Source organism: Glycine soja, chromosome 13 (assembly GCF_004193775.1).
Source record: "Glycine soja cultivar W05 chromosome 13, ASM419377v2, whole genome shotgun sequence".
NCBI lineage: Eukaryota > Viridiplantae > Streptophyta > Magnoliopsida > Fabales > Fabaceae > Glycine > Glycine soja.
The window spans coordinates 27,249,542-27,274,133 of NC_041014.1; the positions used below are offsets into that span (position 1 = coordinate 27,249,542).

The following is a 24,592-nucleotide window of genomic DNA, read 5'->3' on the forward strand; positions in this document are numbered from 1 at the left end:
AACAAACTTGATCCGATTCAGCCACTAGGTCAAGGTTGGATCGGTCGGGTCAGTTCGGATTTTCAAACTTTGCTTGGATATGACTAACCTCGTGGAGTGAAATAATAAACTCAAAAACACTTATTAATATTTTACTCTAAAGTGTTTACTATATTTTATTTCAGCAGTTAAATCAACATATATGAAGCGGAATAAGGCGGCATTAATAAATATTTATTCACTATTGAAGTAGATCATAGATAAAAGATCCGAATTTTTATTAAATACTACATAGGTTGCTAATATATACGGGACAAATTTGTCTAGCTAGCATCACTCAATATCTTCAAATCTTGTTGCAATAATGCAGTTGATACGATATCGTCCATAGTCAGACTCGGTCTTTGTCCCAATCCTTATACTCACGCATCAATGGCCCCCACTGGCGTAAGCTTAATTACAGGGAGTGAATATATATATATATATATGAATTTTTCCCTACCTTGTTTTGTGTCAAGTGTCAACATTGTTATTTTAATCGTAATACTATCAGTTGTAATAATCTTTCATTTAATAATTTTAATAGTAATTTTCATATTACGATTAAGTATTTATATTTATTATTTTACCTGAACCCATGACACCAGGTCATGTCATGATATATGAGAACTTCCTGAAGTTTCTTAACTCAGTAGATGTGTTCTGTACCGTGTGAACATTACCATTTACCATTTTAAAATTAAATAGAAGTTGTGTATACATATGTTATTTATTAATAAAAGCACCTAAAAATAAGGTTCCAACAGAATGTTGGGCCTAGTAATTCATAACGATTGCAACATTCCACGTTCTCAGATAAGATACTAAAAAAGAAAGGAAACATTAATATGTGGTTAGAGATTTTTGGAATAAAAAAAGAGAGGGAAAACAAGAAGAAGTGGTGCAGAAGGAATCTCTAATTCTATCTCTTTGTGCTGTGCTTTTGTTTGTACACTTGGCGTCGTCCCTTAAGTGGGTCGGCGAGTGGCCATGACGTGGGCAAAAGCGCAAAGTGAAAAGTCCCATTCACACTTTCTCTCTTTCTCTAATTTATGATCCACAAACTATGGCTTGACCTACCACACTCACTCACTCACTCACTCACTCTTGTTTTTTCATAGCCGCTAGATATTTTAAACCTCACAAATATCCGTCTATTTTATTTAAATAATTATAATTATATACCGCCATTTTATTTTTAATCATTCATTGCAATATCTATCCTTGTCTCTGATTTCATTTGCACTGTTATTAATGGATTGCTTCCATCGATCTTCCTTGCTCACACGAGTATTGTTTATATGTTTTTATCTATAAGAATCTAATATAAGAATTGATAGATTTTTAATAATTTATATATCCTAATTAATCAATTGAGTTGTATCTCATTGGTTAAACGAATAATGTTATATAATATGATATAATACACATCAATGACATCATATATATTACTGTAATTAATAAGTTTATCTGTTAATATAATATATGATGTTGTTAAAAAATATTTATATTAATAATTTTTAAATAAAAATATACTAACAGATACAAATATAATGTTAATTTTTCCGTTAATATATAATTATAATGTTTTTAATTATTACCTTAAAATACTTGTTATTATTTTAATTATGACAACTTGTTTTTTTACTTATTTTGTGGGTGAGGATAAGATTTTTGTGAACCCTTTTGCTTTAAAAGGGCACCTAGTCAAATACAATTAAATTCCCACAAGACTACCCTACCCTTTTCAGTTCTGTTGACATATTGTAAAATGAAGCATTATAACTAGATATCAGGGTTCTTTTGAGTTTTTTTAGTGTCATAAACTGGTTGAATTGGTAATTTTTCTAAAATTCCGAACAGTATAATAACAATGCTGAATTTAAAAGGGAAACGACTATTTCTTGTTAGTTTGTTTTGGGTCCAGCAACTAATTTTTAGTTATGAGTAGCTAGACCATTTTGTTTGAAAAAGTAACCATAACAATGAGATACACTATCTAGGAGAGTCGATTTTAGCAGCAAAAGCCACACTGAAAAAGATTTTTTGTTTTTATAAAATAGGCTTGATCATGTAATTAAATATAATTTTGTGAGAAATCGAAATAAATTTTATGAGTACATGCCTAGAAACTATTTTAATAGTCAAATGAATAAAAAGTACATAGTGTAAATGACCATTTTCGATATTTTTTTAAAAACAAAATATAATGAACTTGATAATTTACAATTTGTCAAGATACTAAAAAACAAAGCTAAAAATAAATTTTTATTTAACATGTAACTTAAAAAAATGAAAAAAAATCAAATAAAATTTCAACATCTAACAAATTAGTTCTTACCTTAAAAAGAAAACAATTCAGTTCTTCTAACTATAAATATATTAAAATACTTTTTAAAAGAATTTAATAAAAAATTCTTATTTTTTATTTATCTACTCAAATGAAAATTTCACTTCTCTTCATCTTTCTGTTAATAAATTCAAAACCACACCAATTACTTGTTTTCAATTTCATACTTATTTTTATATAATATTATACACTTTTATAAATAAAAAAATAACAAAAGCCATATTAAAAACTAAAAACTCAAATTTAATATTAATATTTTTTTCTTAATTTACATACTGTATTGTTGGTTAAGTAAATAAATAAACAAGAAGCAGATAAAATAGATAATTTTAGATCCATAGAAATAAAAGACAGGGAGAATATTAGAACAGAAACTAATAATTAATGGAATTTATCCATTTGGGTTTGGGAAAAAAAACACGGGCCACGCTTTAATTGTGCAAGTGGACGCGTGTCATTCCCCAACCCGCGAGTAGCCTTTTGCTTCACTCTCACCCGCGAGTGTGACTGACGTGTTCGAAATTATCCACAAAAAAGTGTTACAGTCTTCACTTTTTCTAGGGTCGACAACCGCGCGCCACGTGTCCTCGACAACTCTCGACGTGAGCCACAAGATTCCTTCGACTTCTCGATGTCGGATTGAATAAAAGAAAAAATATTTTAAAAAAATACTTTTTCAATTTTTTTTATAAATAATCATTTTTTTTTTCAGAAAGTGTAATTCGCTGATAAATATGTCATTGAAGATGTAAATGCAAAATTTAATCCTTGAAAGTATTAAAAGTGCGACAAAAAATATCCTATCATTAACTTATGTTCGTTATTGTTAAAAAAGTTGCCTAAGCAACACACATAAATGAATTTGTCACAAAATTGATTGACAACGTGATCATACTGACTAGATTTGACGAAAATATCCGTAAAAAATCATTTTTGAACGTAAATGTCAGTAAAATTTTGATGGACCAAATTGTCGATAATTTTTTTCTTTGAGTAAATTGTCAGTAATCTTATTTGGACCTAGATGCCGGTACCTTTTACTGGAACAAAATGTCAATCACAAAAAAATTATGATAGATTTTGGTCATTTAGATCAAAATAGTCACCAATTTTGGACTAATGCTAGTAATTTCATTTTTGGTGAGTAAAATATAATTTTATAACAGATTTTCGTCATTTTTTTATCGTTACAAGCATAACGTCATAATAATCACTTAAAAAAAATAATTTACAGAAATAATTTATAACAAACATAATATCAATAAGATTGATTATGAACCATAATTTGTTTGTCATAACATAAGTTATCCAAAATAAATATTGTACCAAAATACCAAAATAAACATTGTATCAATGTATCAATCATTACAAATTTATCCAAATTATAATAATTAATCACTATCTATTATAAATAAAAGATAAATCTGTCCCACATTTTAGTTCTTCAAATCTTAGCAGCTGGGCATTCCTGGTGTAGGTATGAAGCTCATGTAATTCAGTTGGTTCTTGTTGTGAGATACTCCATCTGACATTATAATTCAAATTAGTGTTGGAGGCCTAAGTGGAGGTGGTTTAAATGCAGTTGACATCAGTGGAGGTATGGAGATTGTTTCCTGCAATAGTAATAAATAGTGATTAGTTATGCATAACATAATTTAACAATAACTAACCAATAAACTATAAAAATCACTCACATGACTTGGAGTTGGAATATTTTGAGTTGAAGCATTTTTAGCATTAGGAGTTGGAACAATTTTCAAATTAGTTGAAGGTTGTTCAACTTGTGGAGCATATTGAGAATAGTTAATCTCATCCTACATATATGTAAAATAGTCATTAGCCTCTGCACAAATTTAATATAACTATAAATAAATAGATTATTGAGAACTAACATTAGTAAGTAAACATTAGCAACTAACATTCCACGTGGATAACACAAACCAATTAACGTTTTTATCAAATGTTTGTGCTAGCCTTATTTCCTTAAAAAAGCATAGCATTATAATAGGCAAATGATGTATGCGGTGACATCCTCCAAAAGGAGTAATCATGAAAATTTAGTCTTTAAAGGTAACATTTTCCAACAAAACAGAGTAGCCAAATGGTTGCCAACAATATACATGATTAGTCCTTTTCTTATACAACACAAACTACATTTAAGAACAAATGTTTGCTAACAAAATTTTAAAGCAATATACAACACAAACTACATTTAACAATAACAGACCTGCATCAAATCCAGTAGAAACTAATCATGTACTGGATTAACAAAATTGCATACTCAGTGGATTAACAATGGTAGATCAATTCACATCATACATAGAATAATTAACAAATTTAAGTCATGTGGTTATTGTATCTTATGACAGCAGTAGATCAATTCACAACATACACAAAATAAAAGTGGATAGTAGATCAGTTGACAACAAGTAATCATCGTATCGAAAGGTGTCAACAAAAATGCATACACAGAATACAAGTGGAATCACAACAATAATCAATTCACAGCATACACAGAATAAAAGTGAACAACAAATAGATCAATTAATAGCAAGTAATCAATGCTTAATCTATTACAACCATGCCCCAGGAACAATAAAAAAATTATCAGATGTTTAGAAATATCTTACTGGTGTTGTTGTGGTTGCATTTAAGTTATTGTCTTCTTCAATAATAGGTTTCCACTTTTTTGGTCTTGGTGGAACACCACCATTAATACATCCTCTACTGTTATGACCATTGAGACCGCATCTAGTACAAGTAACCTCTTTGTAGGATCTTTTCAGTCTACTGTTACTGAGTTGGCCCTCATCCTTATCCTTTCTTCTACATTTTTTGGGTCGACCATGTCTCTTTTCTATATGGGGTGGTGTCGACCTATCAAACAATGTAGTTTCCCAATATTGTTGACTCTTGGTAGGGTGTATGCAATTTTCATAGGTTGCATTATAAGATCTAATGGTCAGCATACCATCACTCTAGTCCTTTGGTTTGTGGTTATTGTATCTGAAGGTAGCAATCACATGTCTACAAGGAAGACCTGTGTACATAAACACAATTTTCATAGAGATGTGATGCATAAAATCCATAATCGACAAATTTAAGTCATGCAGTGGTATACCTGTAAGTTGCCACATCCTACATGTGCATGACTAGTTTTGTAGATCGACATCAATTCTTGTTTCATGATGGCAGACCTCAAATCTAGTTCCATCAAGATCACCAACCCAGTTTGCAGTCCACTTGTTGGATTCAACTTTCTCCTTTTCCAACCTTGACTGTTGCATAGGTACCAATGAGCCTAATCTTGCAGCCATTTTCAGTTTTGCACTTGTCATCTTGCGCATTATATACATCTTTATATCCTCACACAGACTCAAAATTGGCTTATTTTTGAACTTTAAAATCTTTGCATTGAAAGACTCACAATTGTTGTTGGTTATGCTGTCAACTTTGTAATTTTCATTGAAGTAAGCTTTGGTCCATGATTCATGGGGCCACTTGTCTAAATATACCCATGCTTTTTTATTCTTCCTTTTTACAGCTTTCATACTAACCTTAAATTTTGCTTCAGTAGTAGATCGTGCACACTTCCAGACTAGGCCTCTTAACTCTTTGTTTTTCCACTGCTTTGAGAAATTTCTCCATAAGTGCATAACACAATACCTGTGTTTCACACCTGGCATAACTTCCTGCATTGCAAAAAGAAACCCCTACACATAGCATATAAATAAACATTACATGTTAAATATCAAAACAGGTAAAGGCAGGGAAAATTGAACGCAGACAAAACAAATTATATCGCTAGCATGACACACTAGTATGATTTGAATGAAATCACAGACCAAATTACTACAGAGTTAAAAATAACCCTGATGTTTATAACTTATTGACATTTGTATCCTTAAATTATTATACTTACTGAAAAAATGTCCACGATACAATATATCATATTGCTAGCATGACACAAAACTATTACACATGCAAGCATGAAATAAACTTTCTATATTGAATTGCACCTTTTGTATGTCTGACATGAAATTCCAACCATATTGTATGTAGTCTCCTATGTCTTCATGTAACAAAGTGAGGAACCACTTCCAGTTATCTTTATCTTCAACATTTACTACCACATATGCAATCACAAAAAAGGCATTGCTTGCATCTTGTCCCACTACTGGAAGCAAATGACTACCATAGTACCCTTTCAGGAAAAAACCATCAAGACCAATAAAAGGTCTACAACCAGCCTTGAATCCTTTCTTGCATGCATCTAAACATGTATAAATTTGGTGGAATTGTGGAAAAGATCTAGGTATGAGAATGCTATTCATTTTCACAGTTGATCCTTCATTGCTTCTTGTTAACTCATGTGAATAGTCCCAAAGCTTAGCACATTGCAATTGGATGTGTCCTTCAATCAGTGATCGAGCCTCTTTGATAGTCCTAAACATCTTTCTTTCATCAATGTGCACACCATAATGTTCTCTGAGATGTTCATGTGCCTCCACATGATTTAGGTTTGGATGAAACCTAAGCTTATCAGCCACCCTTTTTGCCACCCATTTCATTGTAGCTTGTTTATTTTTGAAGACCCTTCCACATATGTGCTCCTCCAAAAAAGTCTTGATTTGAAAGCTTCTTGTAACTTCAAACTATGAACAAAAAATTTCCCATGAACATCCAACTTGTTTACAACATGCTTTAGCTCGAATGGTGTTAACTTTTACCCATTTCAGATCTCTGCCATAGAAAATAGTATAGTCTCTCACAACTTCAATAAACATTTTGATAGTATTAAACTCCATCCCAACCTCCAAATGCACTTGTCCAAACCTACTTCTAGGATCGTATTGAAGATACATGATTTTATAATTAGAGTCACCTTCATCATCATTGTTGGGAAGAGACTGAAATTCTTCAGACTGGTAACTATCTACCAATGTGTCACTTGATTGTCCATCATCTTCTGCAGACACATATACATAGTCTGGGTCACTTTTAGAATGATCAGAAAACTCAGCATCCACATCATGTTCTTTAACTTCATCGTCATCTGCACCATTGTTAACTTCAATTTCAACTCCAAACAACTTCAGGTTCTATTTCAACTCCTATTTCAACAACTTCAGTTTCTGCATCTTGTACACCAGTTCCAACTACTTCATTTTCATCATTTGAACCACTTTTAGCACCATCAACATCCATATCTTCAATACCATTATGAGTACACTCTTTAACAATAGCCTCAGCCACATCTTGTGCACTACAATTTATAGGCATTGCATGTACTTCAATCACTGGCCCAAGTTCATTAACATGACCCTCATCTGGATCAACATTTTCTAAGTATACATGCACTTCTTTTTCTGGATCAGCAAGCCCAATTTGGCACATAGACAACAAATCACAATCATTCTCCAGCCTATGTAAACCAATACTAGGCACCAAATAACATACTGAAACAAACTTCACATAGTTGCGACAAGCTTAGCACAATTCCTGGGGTGTCCACAAATTAACCAAATTTGTTTTAACTTCTTCCCAAACACAGAATTCACCGCCGACATACTCCAGTGCCCCATTTTCATTTTGTATGAATTTTCCATTGTGGTGCAAAATATGAATGATTTCATCAGACATCCCACAGAGAAACATAAAAAACATTAATTGTATTTTCGCAAACATAGAACACAAAAAGTTTTAGAATAGAGAAGAGAAAAAAAGTTTCATAACAAAGAAGAGAAGAGAAAAATTTGAGAATAAAGAAGAGAAGACAAGAGAAGGGGTTTGACAATAGAGGCCAGATAGACAACGACCACCACGACAAATGTGATGGCAACGATGCCATTTCAGTCAACAAAATATGCAACAGTCTGTCAACGACGACGCCATTACGGTTGTCGTCGAAACCCCAAAACAATCGTCTGTCAACGATGAAGACACTAGCTGACAACGGTGCTATTACGACCAACCAATAAACACCATACCCATAGAAAAAAATGAAAAAAGCGTAGAAAGATGACACAATATACGATAAACTCCAAACCTGGGTGTGCGTTGTTGTGGTCATCGTCGATAGGAACAAATGCATGGTGACTGTCGCTATGGTTGGGAAATTTGGGAACGAGCCACTTTCGAGAACGAGATTGTGAAAGTGTGGGAGATGAAGTACAATTTGGAAACAAAGAAGTTCGAGAAGGAAGCTTTGGAAGTGAGGGAGATGAAGAAAAATGAAGAACTTTTAGAAACGAAGAGTCACCTTTTGGGAATAGGCCTTTTGTTGCATAAAAAAAACCTTTTGGGAATGAAAAAAATGAACCAACGTTAAAAGAACTCTTTTTCCCACAATCTAAAAAAATCAAAAGTCACTAAATTTGCATATGACAAATATGTTCCCAAGTTGGCAACCACATAGGTAATTTTTTTACTAACAAATCCATCTTTTTAGACAACTTTTTTAACGGTGATAAACAGAAGTTGATGACAGAATAATTTTGTTGCATTTTTAACACTTCCAAGTAAATTTTACATTTACATCTTTTAGTTTGTCATAAATTACACTTTTAAGAAAAAAAGTGACTATTTATTCATTTATTTTTTTAGAAGAAAATAGAAGTTCAACATCTGACGTGTCACCCTCTCTTTGCTCATTCCTTTTTTTTTTCTTTTTCCCCTCACAACAACCATCACAAGAAGCACTTTCGGAGTCTGAGCTTTCACTTCTTCCAACTTCTTCATCTATCTACTTCTCTTCTCTTCTCTTCCCTTCTTCTGTTGTAACCAACAACAAATAACACTTTTATCCCTCAGAAATTAACCATTTTTCGTTTCTGGGTTTTCTATAATTTTGTAGATTTTCCATTCCTTCTATTTTCTGCTGCTGCTAGGTAGCAGTGGTATGTCTAGCTTATGAGTTATGAGCTATGAGCATCTTTCTATTTTGAAAAGAAGATTGGAATTTTTTTCTCTTTAGAGAAAGGCTTCTTCCTAGTGGTTGGATTTTATCCATCAAGTTATTGATTGAGGAGGGGGTGATCACGCGATCTTGTAGATGATGGAGAGGGTTTGTTTTTGTGCTTTGTGATTCTGAGATGTAGTGGTTGGTGAAGTGAAGAATCAAAGGCAGAGTTTGTACGATAAATTTGACTTTTGGATCGAGGTGGGTCCATTTTTGTACACAATTTTGTTGTTTGATTCTGTTTCGAGCTCTCTAAGGGGAGAGAGAGGTGGGAGGAAGGTGGAACATGTGATTTTGCTTGTTTGTGTTGTACTTTTCTTATTTCGGAATTCGCATTCCAGAAAAGAGGAGCTTTAGTTCTTAGGTGTTGTGATCTGATTGTAAGGAGGGAAACAAAGTTGAGCAAGTTTGAAACTGTAAGAAGAGGAAGGAGAAGATCTTGATTCTTGACAAGAGATTGTTTCTTCTGCATCTATGGCGATTCAAGTATGTAATTAATATATAAGTTTCTGCTATGTTTTCATTCGATATGAATTGTTTGATGATTGATATTTTTTTATACTTTACTCTCAATCTATAAAGGGTAGCTGAGATTGTGGTTCAATTTCAATGTTGATTGTATTCGTTTTGGGCGGGAGATGCATCGTACTATTTGTTAAAGAAAGGAGGAAAAGAGAGAGAGAGAGAACCATAATGGCGTTGGTTTTGCCTATTTCAAATGCCAAATATGTATAGATTTCACATTTCAGAAAAAGGGTTGAATTTACACTCCTAAAAAAAAAAGTTTGAATGCTTTCCTTTTGGGAAAGAGTTATTAGCAGAAGGGGACCTGCTTAAGGATTATGAATAAATAACACTTGTTCTTGTCTTTACCAAAGGAGTTGTTTCACTGGTGTTTTCTTTGTCTTCTTCCTTTAAATATTTCTTGGGTGTTTTTGCTACTTGTCTTTTTGTGGAGTGAAAAATTCGCCTGAAAATGTGTCTGATTCCTTAGTGGATAAATAATTTCTGATCTGGTTGGCCATTATATATGAAATTTTTTAGGCTCCCTTGATGATTATAATTAATTATATTTCTTTGCTCTTTTTGAATCGAATGTAGGATCAAAATGGATTTTACAGATCACAGGGTGGTCCTCCAGAAGGAGGTGGTGTATCTTTGAGTTCTGGGCATTCTGTCACACATATTCAACTTAATGACCAGTTTTCTTGTGGGAATGACTATGCTCTGAAGGTTCTCACTAAATTCTTTAGTAGTATTATTGGCACTTGCATATTATAATTGTTCTCTTTTTCACTTATTTGTGTCTTCTTTGTTTTAATCAATTTTATTTTCTCTTCTTCAATAGGTAAGGAAGCCGTATACTATCACCAAACAGAGAGAGCGATGGACGGATGAAGAACATAAGAAGTTCCTTGAAGCTTTAAAGCTGTATGGACGGGCTTGGCGGCGTATTGAAGGTATTATTAATTAAGAACCTGCATATCTTAGGCAAGAATGCTATTAAAATTTCGAGCAAAGGAAATATGTGTGCGCGTGTGTCTGCATGTATGAGTAATGAAGGAGTATGATTGTTTTTGGCCCAAGTTTTGAGACGCTTTATTTTCACTACAGAACATGTTGGCACAAAGACTGCTGTTCAGATTCGAAGTCATGCTCAGAAGTTTTTTTCTAAGGTTTACTGCTCTAATCTAATAATCATTCCCTGCCATATTTTTCTACTTACCATAAACCATACATCAGACTAAGTTAAAATTTTGATGACCCTATATCCAAAGTGCCACCTTCTTTGGGATTGAAGGGCTCATCTGATTGTTCTTGAATTCACTCTAATTACTTTGTCATAACCTCATGACAGGTTCTTCACGATCCTACTGGGAACAATACAAACACAGTGGAGTCAATTGAAATTCCTCCTCCAAGACCGAAACGAAAGCCGATGCATCCTTACCCTCGTAAACTAGTTGAGACCCCAAATAAGGAAATTTCGATCCCAGAACAACCTATGAAGTCTAATTCTCTGAAGTCGTCAGACTTTGATCAAGAAAACCAATCTCCAAAATCAGTATTATCAGGAGTTGGTTCAGACAGCCTTGGTTCCTCTGATTCAGACACACCAAATGGAAGTTTGTCGCCCATGTCATCCATTAGTGGCTTCCATACAAGCAGTTTTACACGTGCCAAACCCAAAACAACAACATCTGAGGAAGAAGCTGGGATGGACACTGATTCAACTCATGATGAGAAACCTCTTATGGTACTACTTCCTAATCCAATCCATTTTATTGATTACAATATCTTGACAAAAATGATATATAATCTTATACTATTGTTTGATCTCAATGTCTAGAAATTCAAGCTTCCCCCAAATGGATGTGTTTCCATCAAAGAAGACAACACAGCAGAAGAATCTTCCGGTCGGACTTTCAAACTCTTTGGAATGACTCTATTTGTAACAGACACCTGCAAACCATCTCCAACAATCGAGGAATGCTAAAGATACCTCTAAACATTCGCGCGCAACGCCTTTCCTCCTCCATGGAGGATGGCAAATTGAAACTTGTTGGACACTCTAGAGCAAGTGAAACATCAGCAATATCCAAGCTAAAGGTGAGAGTGGAACCTGAAGCATGTGGGAAAAGGGTTTGTGCCATATAAAAGATGCATATCTGTTGTGACAGCTGATGATAGAGAAGAGCAATGTATCCATCTTTCCTTGTAGCTTATACCCCACTGGATTTTTCCTTCAAAAAGTGTTCCCTTTGTCATGATGAGCTGTAATGGTTGTTTTGGTTGCTGCTGGATGTGAGTTGGTATGATATATGAAGGAAAAAGGGGTGGCTGAAAATTTTGATATTTCTGTTGAATTGCACTGCACTGCACATTCTCCAGCTGTTCAAATCCGTAAACTTGCCTTTTCTATTTTTTTGACTTCCAAGTTTCAACACATTCTCCGCGGGTCCAAGCCGTGTCTGTGCGCGGCACTTAGGAGCTGTGTCCGTGCTTCCTAGTTTAACTGTGAATAACTGTGAATTATATCTAGTGCCTTTTTTTTTAAAAAAAAAAAACTTTTTATGCTCCCTAAGAGTATGCAAAGTGTAAGTCACGTACTTGTGCAGTGCTTATTAACGTACTTGTTCATAGATTCTAATATTTACTACCATGATGGAAATTTTTCTAACGGGGCATATTTTGTGGATTCATTTCAGATGCGGAAAGATCCATTGGCCTAACATATATTTTGGTGATATAATGAATCGTAGGGCACCAGGGAATAATACAATAATATATCTGGAACAGAAATGCCATTTGTTTTAGGTATCCTTTGGCTAGAAACTAATCTTTCAATGTAATGAGATACATTATTGGAGGTACTTACTTTATTTAGCGAGATCTGTAGTATAGAATGTGTTGATAAGAGAATGTTGGTAACAATCTTCAATCCGGCCAAACGACGGAAAGGGGGCATTTTTTAAAAAAATTTATCAAATGAGATTAAAATTTAAATTAAGATCCAGAAAGAAATAAGTCGTAAGTTATTCTATAGACTCTTGAATTGAAAGTCATAATGATTTCAATTTTTTTTTTCAATACGACTTTAAAGTTTTAAGGAATTTTTTTCTTTTTCTATTGAAATTGTAAAATATTTTATGGCTTCAATTTTTTTTAGAATAACTTTAATATTGCAAGGGTATTTTTTTTCAAAACGACTTTAAAATTAAGAGAATTTTCGAAGTATATATAATGCCATGTCCAATATTATATATAGGTTAAACAACAAACACACTTGTTTAAGTTGTTTCTCAAAGTTGTCAGTAACTTAATTAATATTCACGGTTTCTAAGAGTACTAGAAGATAAATATCAAAGAATAAAGTATTTCAAAACAATAATTCTTACTTCTCACTAGTAAAAAAAGGATGAATACTTACTTTTTTAAAGATTACAACCAAATTTCACAACCACACATAATTGCAATGCGGATTATGACACAAACATGAAGCGGTGATAAAGTACATACTTCAGCAAAACAAGGTTAAAAAAATTCGAAGATTAACATAACAAATACTATTCTGTAAGCATCCTTTCTCTTCACATTTCATTAACAAAATGCATTAAGCCAACGAGGCATTTAGCAACAAACATAGATTCTCAATTCAAATAAAGAAAAAAAATTGAAGTCGTAAATGGAAAAAGAAAAAAAATACCGTTATGATTTTAAAGTTATTCAAAAAATTGAAATTGTAAAATATTTTATGAATTCAATGAAAAAAAAAAAAACTCTGATGATTTTGAAGTCGTGTTAAAAAATATTAAACTTTACAATGTCAATGAAAAAAGAAAAAAAAAGTTGTAATACAATTTACCATTTTCAATTCAGAAGTCGTAAGATAATTTATGATTTATCCCTTTCTGAATATTAATTTAAATTTTATTTCCATTTGACAATTTTAAAAAAAAAATCTCATTTTTGTTGTTTTGCCCTTCAATCCCTCCATATATTGTCAAATCATAACTTCCCTCCATATATTGTCAAATCATAACTTGCAGATAGAATTGTAAGTCCAATGAATTTGAATACATGTAGGTGAAAATAGATAAACCTACCTAACTAAGGGAATTCAAAAATGAATGAATGCTGGCACTATAAAGAAACATAAGCCAAAGTTGTAAGGATATTAGGCATTTCTAATAAGAAATTTCATTTTGAGATCTTAATTACTTTTTTTTTTAATCCTAAAGTGTCACATCACTTTTTAGATTTTTTAAATTTCTTACTTCAATAATAATAGATCTCATTTTAAGATATTAAATCATTTTTTTTAAATCTCAGAGAGACCCACATTCTAATATTAATTTATAATTTATTTTAAAATAATTAATTATATATTTTTTATTTTCCTTATACGCATCCCCCACCTGTCTCCTATCTTTCACCTTTTCTTTATTTTTATTTTTCCTTCCTTCACTTCCCCCACCCTCCTCCTCCCTCATTTTTTTTTCTTTCCTTCTTTGCCCTAACCCTTTCCTCCCCCTCACCCTTTTTTCTTTTTCCGGTCCTCACCCTCCCCCTACCTTTTCCTTCTTCCACCACCCATTCCCGTCTTCAGGCACCTTCCACTCCGCACTCCACACTCTTCTTGAGATCTTTTTTTTTTTTTATTTTTAATCGTTCATGATTTGAGATATGTGTTTGTGTTGTATATTTGGTTATTCTTCTCCTCCTTAGAGCTCCATTTTTTTTCTTGTAGCTAGTAGTTTCTTTCCGCTAGATTATTGTGGAGAGAGAGAAAGTTAAAAATCATTTTTTTTCCTGTTGTAAAAGAACTAGATCTCCACGTGGAGATTCAATAAAAATATTACAATAATTGATTTTAGGAAGATGAGATTTTTAGGTTAAGGGGGGTGTATTGGATTAAGATTTCAAAGGATTTTAAAAGACTTTTTTATGATTAAAAAGTCTTGTGGTATTCAATCAAGACTTTTATAAAATATAAACAAATCTTGTGGTATTCAATTAAGACAATAAAGATTTTTTTTTCAGGGCAACAAAATCTGTTGGTATTCAATTGAGATTTCTTACCACTTTTAAAATGTCTTTTGGTATTCAAAAGTAAATAGATTTTGATGGATTCTTTTGTGGAATGGATTTTGAGAGACTTTTTAGTTAGAAATACACATAAAATACTCCTCCAACAATCTCACCCAAACCCTTGAGACTTTTCAAAATCTTCCAAAGACTTTTTCTTCTCCTGCCGAACAAGACACAAACCACTACCAGGTTCATTCTCTTACAACTTTTCAATCAATTTTACCTATTTTTTTAATGGTCGATAGTCAATATTGTTCATACTATATGTATATTACGCAAATCAAAAGAAAAGGGTGTTGTATATGCTTCAAGATTTCGTATTCATATTGTTTTCAACGTCCAGGCAATGAATATGCATCAAAAGAATGACAATTGATATGCATCAAGATTTCATATTGCTTTTTTTTTAGTACTGTATATGCAAATCAAAATAAAAAACTCTTTTTTTTTTGTTTCTTCAACTTGTTTTTTTACAACGTCCATTATTATTATTATTATTTTCTTGTGTTATTATTAAAATGTTAATTATTAATGTGTTATTATTATTTTTTTGACAGCGTGTTATTATTATTATTATTGTGTTAATAATTTTTTAATTGTTATTGTGTTATTATTATTGTTATTTTGTTAATAGTTTTTTTTTAAATGATTTTATGATATATGAGTATTATTTTTATGGAAAATGCTAACATGTGCCCTTAAGACACTTGTTAGTGTATTAACAGTTATAACAGTTTGTTAGTGTTCATAATCTTTTAAATATATTAATAGTTATAAATTTAGTAAATTATAATATTTGTAGTATATTAACAATGATTTTTTTTTTTAGTCCCACCCAAGTCACAGCAAACTTCGAGGAAAAAGTATGGTTGATTATGAGTATTTGAAGATCGTTGTTGGGGGTGGAGTTTCTAGCGGGAATAATTCTATATCAGTCGATCCAGATGATACTGATGCAACAACTTTTGAGCCAGAAAATAGAACTGTTGGGATAGAAGAATTTGCATATGATCCTAATAGTGATACATTCATAACACCAAATAACTATGAACCAGCAAATCAGCCTCCATCACCAAACCAACCAAGTCCACCATCCCACCCCCCTTTAGATTCAGAGGTTCCCATAGAAAAACAAAACTGTCACAAGCGAAGGAGATCCGAGTATGGAGGGAGTTCAAGCGCTGTTGGGATCAACAATCAAGGCAACGTTCTGGAAAATCTTTCTGTTGGCATTGAGACTATTGCTGTGAATTTTGAAAAAATATTCAACATGATGGAGAAAAGAGAAAAAGATAGAGATAGAGATAGAGAGCTCGAGGGTATTATTTGGGATGTTATAAAAGAAATTCCAAATTTGGATGACATAACGCGTTTCAAGACAGCTGAATTGTTAAATACTAAAGCAAAAAAAGATTTTTTCTTGAAGATGTCACCGGAAGAACGCTCATCTTGGATAAACTTTAAGTTAGGGAATAATTAATATTTTGATCATCTATTATTAACATATTATTTTAAACATCGTGAGTTTGTTGAACTATATCTTTTGGGTCTCTATTTTGGTTAAAGTATTTGGTTTGTTTTTTGGTCGAACTATTATTGTTGTATTTTGGTTGAAATATTTGGTTTGTTTTTTGGTCGAACTATTAATATTTGGTTGAAATAATTAGGCGAACATGAAATGAGAATCACTTTGTTATTATTTTTTTAGGCAATAATGACTTTGTTATTAAAAGGTTTAAAATTTCTATCGTTTTTATTTTCTTTATTCAAACATTATAATTTATTTATCATCTTTTTCATTCACTTTTGTAACTTCCGTTATTTTTTTGTTTAAAATGTATTAATCTTTCAAAATCTTAAAAATCCATAAAGTACTTTGAAATCTTAAAAATCTGTGTTAGAAATCCATTAAAATCTTGGGTTAAGAATCCTAATTGTAAAAAGTCTTTTAAAAAAAATCTTTTAAAATCCCACAAAATCAATACAATCCCACATAATCTTTTAAAATCTTCAAGATTGTTTTTGTCAAAATATTCTCTCAAAATCCCAATCCAATACACCCCCCTAAGATTTATTTATAAAAATCCTTATTGAAGATGACTTTATATATCTTGAAATCCAAAGTGTAGCCCATAAGGGGATCATGGGCCTTGATCTTTTATTTAGGTAAATTATTAGTGTTGCTAGGTGCACCCAGTATTATTGCTGGTGCACCCAGCATTCTAAGAAAATGACAAAATTGTCCTTACTTGATTTTCCTCTTCCGGATCAAGTTGATTCGAAAGAGGAAAAATAAAAATTTTGTTAATTATACCAGATATTTATTTCATTAATTATAATATAATTAAATATATTTATTTATTTTATTAATTATAATATATTTATAAATATTGATTTATTATAAATAATTAATGCTAATCAATCATAATCATAATTCATGCTAATCAATCATAATTCCCTAAAAGATGATATAAATAATTTCAGAGTTAGCAATCATAATGTAGTTTTTGAAATTGCTAACTCTAAAATTATTTATATTCTCTTTTAGGAAATTATGATTGATTAGCATGAAGTATGATTATGATTATGATTATGATTGATTGATTAGCATGATTGATTGATTCTGAAAATTGTTAACTCTGAAATTATTTATATCCTCTTTTAGGGAATTATGATTGATTAGCATGGTTGATTGATTAGCATGAATTATGATTATGATTGATTAGTATTAATTATTTATAATAAATCAATATTTATAAATATATTATAATTAATAAAATAAATAAATATATTTAATTATATTATAATTAATAAAATAAATATCTTTAAATATCTTATATAATTAACAAAAATTTTATTTTTCCTCTTCCAAATCAACTTGATCCGAAAGAGAAAAACCAAGCAAAAATAATTTTATCATTTTTTAGAATGCTGGGTGCATCTAGCAACACTCAAATTATTATAAGGTTGTAGGTTACATATGGTTGGCCTCCCAAGATATTTTAATTATTTCGATAGAAAAGTGAATTTTGAGATTGCACAATGAGATTATTATACTTTTACGCTTTATTTCTACATTTCTTTTGCTTAACAGTTCCTACTTTTATGGGAGGGACACCAAGAAAGTCTATTGGCTTTTCACCCCCTTTATGTATAAGAATTAAGAAAAGAACCAAGAACAAGTTCATGCTCACTGCTCACTCTGCCCAGTTAGCAGCAGCAAAATCCCAGTCGGAGGGGCATTCCACGTTGTGAAGAATCATCATGTTAGGATTCGTACCCCACTTGCCAAAAATTCAGTACAGAAAGTTCCCTCGCGAAGCGCACACACACATGAATGGTAACATTATTATTACTCTTTTCGAAAAAAGCATCTTCTAAATCCAGTAATCAAGATTATATTCATTTTTTAAATTCTAAAAAATTATAATTATTCCCTACTTATGGCGTAAAGTGTAAACTAAGATAGTCTTTTCAATTAGTATGAATTGTTTTAGTTTAACTAAACCTCTTGAGTTTAAATTTGAATCTAAATATACAATTATGTTAAATTCTTAAAAGAAAAACTTTATTATTCATAATAATTATATTTTATTCGAATATGATTTTATGCCTCCATTAGATAATACACCTAGTTTAGAAAGAAAAAAAAACTAAGATAGTATTTGGTTGACAATCAATAATTAATGTATCAAAGTTATTAAAGCAAATTTTATGCTACATGTGTATAATTTATACATCATGGCATCTTCACTGATATTTATAGTCAGTAGCACGTGCAACATTTATAACAAGAAAGACGGTGAATGCTGTAAAAAAACACAATCAGAGACAAACAACTCAAGTGATAAAAACTACTAAAAAGTTAAGAAAAAAAGTGAAGATATGATTTTGCATCTGTCACTAATTACCATTTAGTTTGCTTGTAGAAACAACAACAAAGGCCAAACAATGTCACAACAAACACTAACACTAACGATTCTTCTATTTACACTCCTTAGTCTTACTTCTTCACCAGCCACTTGTTTATACTCTTCTCCTTCACCCCCCGCCGCGTCATTTTCCGAAACTACCCCCGATCCCGAACCTCGCGCCGAAGAATGGTTACCCGCCCACGCAACTCACTACGCCGCCACCGACGCGGTCGGCGGCGCGTGCGGATACGGCGACCTCCTTAACGGCGGTTATGGCATGGCCACCGCCGCTCTCAGCGAGGCTCTCTTCGGGCGCGGCCAGATCTGCGGCGCCTGCTTCGAGCTCCGGTGCCGCGAGGAGGACTCCGACTTTGACCGGCGGTGGTGCATCTCCGGCACGACGGTGGCCGTCACCGCCACAAATTTCTGCGCCCCGAACTACGGCTCCGACGCGGAGAGCGTGGGAGGACATTGCAACACTCCGAAGCAGCATTTCGTGGTTCCAATTGAAGCATTCGAGAAAATGGCAATCTGGAAAACTGGCACTGGCAACATGCCCGTGGAGTATCGCAGGTTCTCCTTCACGCACTCTTGGTGTTATCATATAGTCATATAGTAGTAGTACTTATTTTAATAATTAAAAAGATGAAAACTAGTTTATTACACTAATTTGTCATTAGTATTACCCCTTATTTGCACTAAGTTTAGTAGTACACTCTCCTTTACCCTGGATAAAACCCAATTACTTATCTCAATATTTAAAAAAAAACAATTAATTTAGTTAATAATAATAAATTTGTTTTAATTTTATAACTTTTTTTTAAACTATCCTTATAATTAATACTCATCTATCTTTTAATTATTTATAGATACATTTTTTTCTTTAAATTAAGAATATTTTTAATATAAAAATAATTAATAAAAAACATTATAAATTCAGTCTTATATACTAATTGACTTAAAAGCTATTCCTACTATTTTATTAATTACGAAAGTAAAATTATTATCCTGAAAATAGAAAGAATTTAAGGACTTATTTACGTCTATTTTTATTTTGAACTATAAACTTGTTGTCTTGTTTTATTTTGCTTCTGTTCTCACTTTTCAAAACTGTTTCCCGTACCAACTTTTAAAATAAAGTGAAAATTTTGGATTTAAAAGTAAAAATAAAAAGTTTTTTTAAAAAAGAAATATTAATTATTACGAAACCTGTAAATTAATTAATAAAAAATTATTCTAATTTAATCAATAGTGTTTAAGTTTCAGTTTAACGAAAAAACCTAACACATCATTCTTAGACACAATCAATAAAATTTTTATAATTAATAAAATAAATAAAAAAATCAAAATACCAAGTAAAATTAAATTTGATAATATTTTTGTTTTATTTTATAATCTTCTTCCTAATTTTTTGCTAAATTGCATTGAAATTGAAGTATATAAAGGATTATAATTTGAATTTAGAAAATATAATTTAAATTTTAAAATAATATACTTTGATGGTGTAAAATTGTAGAGTATTTTATTTTAAATAATAACTTTATAATGTAAATAAAACACGTTGATTTTAAACTAGAGTAAGACTTTGTTCCGTTGAATTTATAATTTTAATTTTTAGAACACAATTTTAATTAGGATTGATAAATATTACTGTAATATTAATATTTAATGTATTTTTAAAAGAAAGACATATTCAGTTTATACGATATATCAAAAGTTTAAAATTAAATCAAACTATAGTTATAATTAATAATTTTTAAAAAGAAAATTATTAATAAAAATTCAAAATTAAGAAAAAAAATCTTTAATGTGAAGTCGCATACTATTTAAGGTGTAGCACATTTTAGTTTTTAACTTTTTGTTTATAATTTTTTCTTTTTAAAAATTATTAATTAATTATAATTATAAATAGAATAAAGTGTTGCTTCGCTTTTTTATTCCTTTTATTCATTTCGCACTTCATAAAATCTAATTTCTATGAAAAGTTTTCGACTTGCCTTTAACATTAATAGAAAACATAAATATTATATATTAACAAAATAATTTTAAAGAAAGTTTTATTTCAATTTATTTTCATTATAATTAATTTAATTAAATTAGCAGTTTAATTGTTTATATAATTTAAATTATGTATTCTTTTATCATGTTGTTTGTGTACGTGATTAAACTTTTTTTTTATCATAAAAAAAGAAAATATTACTAATATACTTTATAAAATATTTTGCATATTTTTATATTGGTAATTTTTTTTATAAAGGGCAAAATTTTGTAGGTTTTATTTTGTTATTTAAGAAATTTGGCTCATAATCTGTATCTTTAATTTAACAAAAAAATCAGGAAGAAGATTAGAAAAAAAATAGAAAGAATATTAAATTTAATTTTACTTCACATTTTGATTTTTCTATTTATTTTATTTTATTAGCTGTAAAATTCTTATTGGTTGTATTAAGAATGATATGTTAGATTTCTGTTTACTTTTTAAGAGTTTCTCCGAGCATAACACATTGTCTCTGATAGAGGATTACGGGTCTTTAACAAAAAAAAGAAAAAGAAAAAAAGAAGAGTAAATGGGCTTTTATGTGATTTTCTATCATGACTTATTGTCAATAAAGAGCCAGACATTTTATGGTTTTCTAAGAAGAGACTATAGAATAGACACATATACTTCTTTAATATTTGTTTATGGTAAGTTACTATACTATAAAAAACAATTAAGTTATTCAATATAATTAAAAAAGTAATTGATAGTCTACTCTATACCTTTTTTCATTTAAAAGTGGATACCTAGCATGCTCATGAGTATAGCTTACATGGGTTTCATTCTAAATGGATAATAAAGAAACGTTGAGTTGACTCCTTTGAGATAAAGGCAAAGTGCAAATTATAACTTAATTAACCGACTTAATTAAAAATAATATGTACACGTGTTATATCATAATAATAATCTTTATAAGTTATCAATTTGTTTTTATATTATAAGCTTCCTCCTTTTAAGAGGAGACAAATTCAACATACTTGTGGTTCTAGCATATTACACTTGGGAACTCTATCCTTTGTATTTGAATAAATAACAAATAAACATGCATACAATTACAAGCTCTCATGTATAGTAAAATTTGCACAAAATCTCTGTCATTTTTATTTAAATAATACATGCACACAAACTCTCAAGTATAATAATGGTGATTAATGATATACAGTACAAACATTTACACATATACTAATTGTCTTTTAAACTCTTTGTATTTTTTATTCCTATTAGTTTTGATATATTGTTGCATTTGTGTTTGGAGCAGGATAAAGTGTAGAAGAGAAGAGGGGATCCGGTTTACAATTACTGGTTTTGGAATCTTCATTTCAGTACTGATTAGCAATGTGGCTGGCAAGGGAGACATTGTTACTGTGAAGATTAAGGGTTCAAGAACTGGTTGGCTCCCATGGGTAGGAATTGGGGTCAGAACTGGCATGTTAATGCATTGCTACAGAACCAACCTCTTTCATTTGAGGTTACAAGTAGTGATGGGATAACTGTTGCATCTTACAATGTTGCCCCCAAAGATTGGAGCTTTGGACAATCTTTTGAAGGCAAGCAATTTGAGTCTTGACAAATATAATTACTTACTAGCTTGGATGGACCATTCTCCTTCCTTTCTCCTCCCATAAAAGTTTTGTGATGATAATTTGGATTGTCAAGCACATGGTTTATTTTTGGAGCATCTAACAGGTCTTGGGTGGGTCATGGAATCAAAGAAGTTATAACTTATAAGCAATCATGCAAGTTATTCTTTCTAGATGCTAAAATCTTTTGGAATGTTTTCCTACCTTTGATCAATTTTATGAAAATGTGGGTTCTATCACCACCTCATCATACTTATGTAATCGCATAGCTACAAGCAAGAAACATCTTACTATATATAAACTGATCAAAACTAAAAGGAATCAATGGTTCGAACTTTTCGAAGCTTTGATGAGATTCAATAAGCAACGCATTTAACAAAATATGGACCGCAACTTCGTAAACAACTCAGTTATAAATTAATTTGGTGGTGAGAGGGGAAGAAAAAGAAAAAAGTGTCTTGGGTTTGATTTCCCTACTAACAAAAGAAAAAACTAACAATTAATAATTAATATTTATTGATAAAAAAAAATTTGTAAACAACTCCATCATAATGCATGCCATCATCAGGACAATGACTCCAACAATTTGCAATTCCAACTCAGTGACCCTATATCTAACAGGATAAGTGGGTCTCCAAATGCCAAAACAAACCAATAGACACTCATAAATAGAAGATAAAAAAGGAACAAGTAAAAGAGAAAATAAACTGTGAATGGGATGTAGTAGAATCAGCCATCATTGGTACCTACATTGACGAGATCTGGTCTTACAACTTGTACATATAAGCCCCATTTTGGACTGACTTCATTCACATAAAGGTAGATTACTGCTTCATTCTAGATGTTAAAAGCTAAAATATACAACTATGAAGTTATTAGAAAGTACTCCAAAATTTTGATTCTTAGCATTTGTTTGGACTTTGGACAAAAGTAAAATATATATGTTGATCAACAATATTACAACAAATGAATGAAAAAAAAAAGAAGGAAAATTAGGTATAATCCCCCAGTCCGTATATTTGTTTTTGAGTGTGATTCCAGCCCTAAATAAAAAGGCTTCTTAATTATTACTATTACTACAACAAATTTAATACCATCAAGGCTATTGCTTCCTGCACTTCATTTTTGCTTTTCGTAATGGCCAATCCGAAATATAAAATTACATTTCAGAATATATATATATATATATATATATATATATTTACTTTCAGAATGACCAATCGGAAGGTAAAACAATATTCTGAAAAGAGTACAGGAAGTAACTTAGGAAAGTGCAGGAAGCCACAACATAGCATCAAGTGTTGCCACTTGCCATCCTAATACTTTTGCCAATTTATGTAAGGTCATGGCTCATGACTTTTGTTTTGCAACCTTGAAATGGATTAAAGAAAAAAGCCCAAAGGCGTATAAAACATGCTAAAAACTACCAGCCCAAAACCTAATGGCTCAACAGTAATGAAAGAATATACCAACTTACTGTCAGGCATTTGAACTTTGTAAACCCTTATTTGTATCTTGCACCTCCCATTGTATTTCGGAATATAATGGGAGGTGTTTGATACAATATTGGGACTGCAGGAAACAAATGCCTTACTTACTATCACCAATCGTGGTGGGCTTTGGTTCCCGGCGGGCTTAGAACTAGGCTTACTCACTTAAACGCTTTATGACGGGCTTAAACACAAAGCAGATGGATTTCAATTGGGTTACAAGTTACAACCAATATCTTCAAGACCAAATTAGTCAACCACCAAGAAAAAGGTAACTACAAGACCTAAAAGAGAGAAGGAAACAGAATGAGAAAACTTTGGCAAACACTTCGGGTATCACAAGAAAACAAAGCAGAAACTAACACTGTAATAAGTTCAACAGTAGTTGATTTTTTTAAAGTTTGAATTGAAACTTTTGATGTAGTAAGAGTCAGATATATTATTTGACTCAATGCACATTGCTAAGCAGACAGGTTGTTACAAATTTGATAGTTAAATTAGATATAGACACATGATGGTACCAACGTTTTGATTTTATTTTATTTTTTTGTATTTTTCTCTTATCTAATATATATGCTGGACAGATTTCGTTATTGTTGTTTTGGAATATATAGATTTTGATAAAAGAATATGAAATGTATGATACTTA

General features: G+C 31.2%; 1 protein-coding gene and 1 pseudogene across 2 annotated transcripts; both read left to right on the forward strand.

Moving 5' to 3' along the window:
- Positions 1 to 9,058: 9,058 nt before the first annotated feature.
- On the forward strand, positions 9,059 to 12,532 carry LOC114382570 (protein REVEILLE 1-like). The gene is made up of 6 exons (XM_028342081.1): positions 9,059 to 9,815; positions 10,431 to 10,562; positions 10,678 to 10,789; positions 10,944 to 11,005; positions 11,188 to 11,586; positions 11,680 to 12,532. The coding sequence occupies exons 1-6, from the start codon at positions 9,804 to 9,806 to the stop codon at positions 11,824 to 11,826; spliced, it is 864 nt and encodes a 287-aa protein (XP_028197882.1). The 5' UTR covers positions 9,059 to 9,803; the 3' UTR covers positions 11,827 to 12,532.
- Positions 12,533 to 18,643: 6,111 nt separating this feature from the next.
- On the forward strand, positions 18,644 to 22,726 carry LOC114382013 (annotated as a pseudogene). Its single transcript, XR_003660141.1, has 2 exons — positions 18,644 to 19,408; positions 22,132 to 22,726. The product of XR_003660141.1 is annotated as an expansin-A13-like (transcript).
- The last annotated feature ends 1,866 nt before the right edge of the window (positions 22,727 to 24,592 follow it).

Bases quoted from the DNA above. Each gene is read 5' to 3' on its own strand.
- LOC114382570 (XM_028342081.1), top strand. The intron at 10,790-10,943 runs GTATTATTAATT...TTTTCACTACAG, and splicing joins GGCTTGGCGGCGTATTGAAG to AACATGTTGGCACAAAGACT. The intron at 11,006-11,187 runs GTTTACTGCTCT...ACCTCATGACAG, and splicing joins CTCAGAAGTTTTTTTCTAAG to GTTCTTCACGATCCTACTGG.